The sequence below is a fragment of the Gorilla gorilla genome, chromosome 17 (genome assembly GCF_029281585.2).
Source record: "Gorilla gorilla gorilla isolate KB3781 chromosome 17, NHGRI_mGorGor1-v2.1_pri, whole genome shotgun sequence".
NCBI classification, from domain to species: domain Eukaryota; kingdom Metazoa; phylum Chordata; class Mammalia; order Primates; family Hominidae; genus Gorilla; species Gorilla gorilla.
Window position 1 is genome coordinate 75,307,780 of NC_073241.2, and position 6,225 is coordinate 75,314,004.

At 50.7% G+C, this 6,225-nt stretch overlaps 1 protein-coding gene across 1 annotated transcript in view; it reads right to left on the reverse strand.

Moving 5' to 3' along the window:
• Positions 1–2,767, reverse strand: part of PSTPIP2 (proline-serine-threonine phosphatase interacting protein 2) — a 93,308-nt gene extending 90,541 nt beyond the window's left edge. The window contains exon 1 of the mRNA XM_019013830.4: positions 2,561–2,767. Coding sequence (XP_018869375.1) covers positions 2,561–2,593 — 33 coding nt within the window. The 5' untranslated portion in view covers positions 2,594–2,767. The remainder of the gene's footprint in view (positions 1–2,560) is intronic.
• Between the last annotated feature and the right edge of the window lie 3,458 nt (positions 2,768–6,225).

A 6,225-nucleotide genomic window follows, 5' to 3' on the forward strand; every position in this document is an offset into this window, starting at 1 on the left:
CTGATTATTCCCTTTTGAAGCAGATTCATCGAAGGTTTCTTTAAATAAATATTTTCATGAAGCATTTAAATACATTCATTTATGAAGTGTGTATTGACTCATACTTTTTCAGGAACATGTACAAACACGTTTGACCACAGTCCTCTCACCTTCCTTGGAATGTCCCTCTCTTGGGCCTGTGATAGCTCTTTCCTGGTTGTATCCCTTCATCTCTTCCTCTATTTCCCTGTCCCCTTTCTCCTCCTCCATCAATAGAGGCATGCACTAAGAGTGCTTCTTTGTGGACTTCCGATCTGTTCATTCTTTCTCCTTGAATAACCATCACTCACTTCTTTTACTTGTCACCTCTGCTGCTGATAATAATAGCTGGCAACTATAGGTGCTCTCTGTGTGTCAGGCACTGTACTAAACTCTCAAGTTTAATCCTCCCAACGGTCCTAAGGAGTAGACACTGTTATTATCCCCATTTTTATGTATGGAAAAACTGAGGCTTGGGGGCAGAAGCAGGCTGCCCAGGGTCACCTAGCTAGTAAGGGGCAGAACTGGATTCAAGCCCGGGCAGCCCACCTCAGAGGCTTCATGCTGTTCGGTAAGCTCTCAAAACTGGACATCTTCCCAAGGGGCGGGGCCATCTCCACCAGCCCCTCAAACCCTGCATGTCACCCACCAGACATTAGAGAGTACTCACTGACATGTTTGTACTGGCTGTGAAGATATTAAAATACTGCAAACTCTGTGGCCTGGAACCCTGTCTTCACCCTGTCACCCTCTCTGCTAAGACCTCCCCGTATCCAGCATCCCTGGCATGGGGCTGAGGGGTGGAGGCTGGTGGGGAGGGGCTTAGCGCCCACCTGGCCTTAGCCTTGCCAGTGCTAAAACTGTGGCTAAATACTGAGGATTGTGTTGTTTGGTTGGGTTTGTTTGTTTGTTCGTTTTTGAGACAAACACAAATCACTCTGTCGTCCAGGCTGGAGTGCAGTGATGTGATCATAGCTCACTGCAACCTCAAACTCCTGGCCTCAAGCAATCCTCTTGCCTCAGCCTCCCAAGTAACTATATCTACAGGCATGCACCACCATGCCCAGCTAATTTTTAAGATTTTTTTGTAGAGACAGACAGAGTCTCGCTATGTTGCCCAGGGTGGTCTCGAACTCCTGGCCTCAAGCAATCCTCCTACCTCGGCCTCCCAAAGTGCTGGGATTACAGTCATGAGCCACTGTGCCTGAACTAAATACTGTTAGTATCACGTCTGCCTCCTTCTCCTTATGTCTCCACGAACCAGTTCCTCTGCTGACTTCCTTATTTCTGGGGCCCACATCTCATTCTCCAGTTTGTATTATACAGAGCCTTTTTCCCACAGTGCCTGCCATGGGATCCCCCAGTCCTCCATTCTACCTGAAAAACTCGCAGGCCTCCCGTGAGAGCCAGCTGTGGTGCCCTTGGTTCCTCTGTGAGGCTGCCACCACCCTGCACCCTAGGGTGAGTAGTGCCCCAGAAGGACCTCACAAACTCCAGTGAAGGGACTCACAGGCACAGTCTCAACTGTGTCCCTGAGGTCCCCAGCCAGGTTTCTCTACCCTGCAGCCCACGTGGGGTAGAGGGACCATCTAGGCAGCTGTGAAGCTACCTGGGTGGGGGGTGGGGGGAGGCAAGCAGGAGCCCCAGTAAGGAGTCAGGGCCCCTTGGCAGCTGCGGTCAACTTTGAGGTGTGAGGCCTCCTGCTCCTGTCTTAAAGGGATGAGGACATCTCCTCTGAATGAGGGGGCATGGACCTTGAGGGGCACCTGGGGAGTGAGAGGACAGAGGGAAGAGGACTAGACAGAGGAGGGGGACAGGCAGACCTGCTCCCTCCAGGCTGGGCTGGCCCTACCGGGCTGGGGTACCCCCTCCAGCTTATAGGGTCTCCCACACCGTCAGCCCCGCTATGGGGCCTGGATGGAATGGCTGGGGCAATGGCCTGGGGAGGGGGCTCGGGAAACAAGGCTGTCGAACAGGGAAAGCTCCAGCAAAGGGAAGCCCTCTATGCTGTACGTTTCCTGGAAAGGACGATCCCGGGGGGCAGCTGCTGCTGTCAACCCGGTAAAGCTCACAAGCCCCCACACCAGATCCCCCCAGATCCTCTCACGGCTCAGCTCCAGGGACCGGCAGAGACTCTCCCCGGACGGGTCTCGCCTCCCTAAGGGTCTCTGCTTCGCCTGTGAGAGGAGGGGTTGATGTCCTGACTCTAAGGTGTCTCGGCTCTCTGCGTCCTCAGGAGCACGCGCTGCTGGGGGCGCGGGCGGCAGAGGGTGGGCCCTGGAGTCCAAGCCCCCGGGACTCGCGGGCACGCGGTGGGTAGCGGGGGACAGAGAGGGAACAGCAGCCCGGCGTCCGCTCCAGGTCTGCCCCTCGAGCAGTGGGGCTGGGGCCCCGATCCCGTCACGCGCGAGCTCCGCCAAGCCCCCGGGCGCGCGGTCACCGAGTGGCGCCGGAGCTGGGGCGCCCCCCACGCCCGCCGCGTTGGCCTCCCGCCCGGGCCGGGTCCCGAGCCCCGCGATCCGCTGTCGGCCCCACGACTTACCCAAAAGTTTCCCTTGAACAGTGAGCGCGTCATCGCAGCGCGAGTGGGGGCGCGGAGGAGAGCCGGGCCGCAGGTGGCACAGAGCGGGGAGGCCTGACTGCCACTGCCCGCGGCCCCGCAGACTCAACTTCTGCGTTCCACACTCGCGCAGGGAAGCCGCCCCCGGGTCCTAAACCACTCCCGATTGCGACGGCCGCCGTCGGCGCTCTGCGCTCCCTGCGCGGGACCTGGGCGGGACCCGCGGCGCTCACCGGGCCAGGGGCTGCAGCCCGCACCCGGACCCAGGCCCATTTAAAGCCCCACAGCGTCAGGCCACGATCAATATATCAAACCGAAGCTAGCTGCCTCCTTCTGGAAGTCTTTGGGTATCGGAAATAACTGGTCCTGGCTTGGGTTTCTGCCCACAAGGCCCCCTGGACCGCACGAAATCCAGGCTCTGCGGGGTGATAGACGGGATCTGATCAGATGGTCGCGAGGACCCGGTTTAAGCTACAGAAGGCCTGGGGCCGGCAACTCCCGCAGACGCCTTGGCTTCACGGCGGGCCCCACCGGCACCTGCTGCAGATCAGGCGCAGGGGAACGGTTCATTCTTTATTTTACTTTTTGTTGTTGCAGGTGTTTTTAATGAATGGGGTCACGTTTTAGTCTAAAATGTCATGGAGAGGTCATCTCTGCTGTTTCCCCTTGACTCTAGTCACTTGGTGGTGTCCTAACAGGGATTCCAAGAGCTCAGCCGCTCTCTGACTCCCTTTCCATTCTCAGAAGGCAAGACCCTTCCCTGCCCATTCCACCCCAGCAAGAGGGGCCCAAGATTCCTTCTTCTCCCTCCACTCTTCCACCCTCACAAATAAAACCCCAGGGCAGGTCAGACCCCTCTCTGCATTGTATTAGATTGGTACAAAAGTAATTGCGGTTTTTGCCATTACTTTTAATAGCAATGCAGGGCTTATGACAAAGCACTGCCTGGTGCGACAGGCCCGAGGCCCAACCTGAGGCCCAGAGGGGTTGAATGGCTTGCCCAAGATCACAGTTTATTTAAGGGATGAAGAGCTCAAGGTTAGAGCTCTGCCCTTCTAAACAGATGCAAAGACAGACATCCTTCCTGGGGCAGATCCATCCTGGGCAGAGGAATAGGTGCTCAAAGGGGGGAGGATAAAGGTCAAGGTTGCCAAGACTGGCACCAGCCCAGCCTGGAGAAGCAAGCATTCACCCCTGGAGCAGGTTCTAGCTACACCCAGACACAGTGAAAGGGCAATTGCTAGAATTATGTGAAGCACCTGGAAACAAGTTCTGCTCCATAAAACTGCAGCCAGCCCCACTCAGATGAACTCCCACCAATAAAGTCATCCACAACTGCAAAGACGGAGAGGTGGCCTCCAGCCACCAAGCATCTCCAAGGGATGCATCCATTTACCTGCTTGCTCATATCCTTTGAAAGCAGTGAGATTAGAAGGAAGGCAGAGAAGCCTGGCAGAACCATCAAGGGGCAGCAGAGGACGTGGTAGGCACTAGGAAGCTAGGCTTAACTGCAGGGGGTAAGAAATGGCACTAACTGGGGACATAGAAGCGGGAGAGCTGAAGACACCACTAAAGTTTTTCCTGGAAGTTTTAAATATTCTGGAAAAATAGTTTAGATAAATTCTAATTGTCACATTTTAATTTTTAATACATGTATAATTTTAAGTTATTAGAACGTTTCACAAGCTCTCACAGTACATTGTGCTTGATTTTCGCGACTCACTCTAAGCTCCCTGAATTTTAACCCTCTTCCGCCATCTGGTGACAAAGTTTTTAATTGCAAATGGTCATCCACGCTGCTGGAAAATATTCATTCCTCAAACAGCTCATCTCTGGGGCAGGTATTGTGAGTAAAAAAACAAAGTGTGTGCTATATCCAAGGGATATATTTAGGATATTTTACTAACTTCTGTGGTTTGAATGTTGCCCCCTCCAAGAATTCTTGTTGAAACTTAATCTGAAATGAGACAGTATTGAGAGAGGTAGGGTCTTTAAGAGGTGATTGGCTCACGAGGGCCACTAGTCCCATTCATGGATTAATGGGTTAGTAGATTAATGGGTTATCAGGAGATGAAACTGGTGGCTTTATGCTTTATAAGAAGAGGAAGAGATGGCTGGGCACAGTGGCTCATGCCTGTAATCCCAGCACTTTGGGAGGGCAAGGCAGGTGGATCACCTGAGGTCAGGAGTTCAAGACCAGGCAGGCCAACATGATGTAACCCCATCTCTATTAAAAATACAAAATTAGCCAGGTGTGGTGGCACACGCCTGCAATCCCAGCTACTTGGGAGGCTGAGACAGGAGAATCGCTTGAACCCAGGAGGCATAGGCTGCAGTGAGCCGAGAGTGCTACTGCACTCCAGCCTGGGTGAGACAGAGTGAGACACCATCTCAGAAAAAAAAAAAAAAGAAGAAGAAGAAGAGAGGCCTGAGCTAGCACGACCAACCTCCTTGCCATGTTACACCCCACGCCACAGAGTCCCTACCAGCAAGAAGGCTGGCACAAATGCGGTCCCTCAACCTTGGACTTTTCAGCCTTCATAACTGTGAGAAATAAATTGTTTTCCTTTATAAACTACCCAATGTCAGATACTCTGTTATAAGCAACAGAAAACATACTAGGACACTAACAAAATTAAACAATATTATTATAGCAATTATGAAATAATGAAATTATTTAATATATTTAAGACAAATAATACATTTAAGATAATCGCTGTGAATATTTTGGCATAATCTCTTTCAACAATATATATTTGCAAGAATAAGTTCTTACTGTACATAAAATTTTGAGTCTTGCTTTTTTAACTTAGTATTTCATAAGTATTTTCTAAAATCACTCAATGTATTTTTTCTAACAAAAAGTTTGACAGAATACAGGGCTGCCCACTTTATAAGCAGACAATCTTGCACATAAAAATTGAAAATCTCTGTGAAAGGCTGGGCAGGGTGGCTCACACCTGTAATCCCAGCACTTTGGGAGGCTGAGGCAGGCAGATCACTTGAGGTCAGGAGTTCGAGACCAGCCTGGCCAACATGGTGAAACCCCGTCTCTACTAAAAATACAAAAATTAGCCGTGCGGAGGTGGCGCAGCACCTGTAATCCCACCTACTCGGGAGGCTGAGCCAGGAGAATCGCTTGAGCCTGGGAGGTGGAGGTTACAGTGAGCTGAGTTTGTACCACTGCACTCTAGCCTGGGCAACAGAGTGAGACTCCATCTCAGAATAAAATAAAATAAAAATATCTGTGAAGAGAAATGTGGCCATGTGATCAAAATGTAAAATGCCCCTATCTTTTGACCCATTAAGTCCATGTCAAAAAACTTACCCTTCAAATATATTCTCACATATGCAAAGTAAAATATGATACAGTTGTTCATAGCAGTGTGGTTATTTTGGCAAAAGACTTGAAATAATTAATGTCCATCCATGGAGTACTAGTTCAATATATTGTCATATATCGATCCAATGAAATCATATTCAAGCATAAAAAATGAGGGAGCTCTTTGCGTATTGATATGGAACAATCATCAGATACATTAATAAGTGAAAAACAAAAGGCAAAACAAGCTGTCACTAGAGTGAGAAGAAAAAAGAACACACACACACTTTCTTTTTTTTTTTTTTTGAGACAGAGTCTTGCTCTG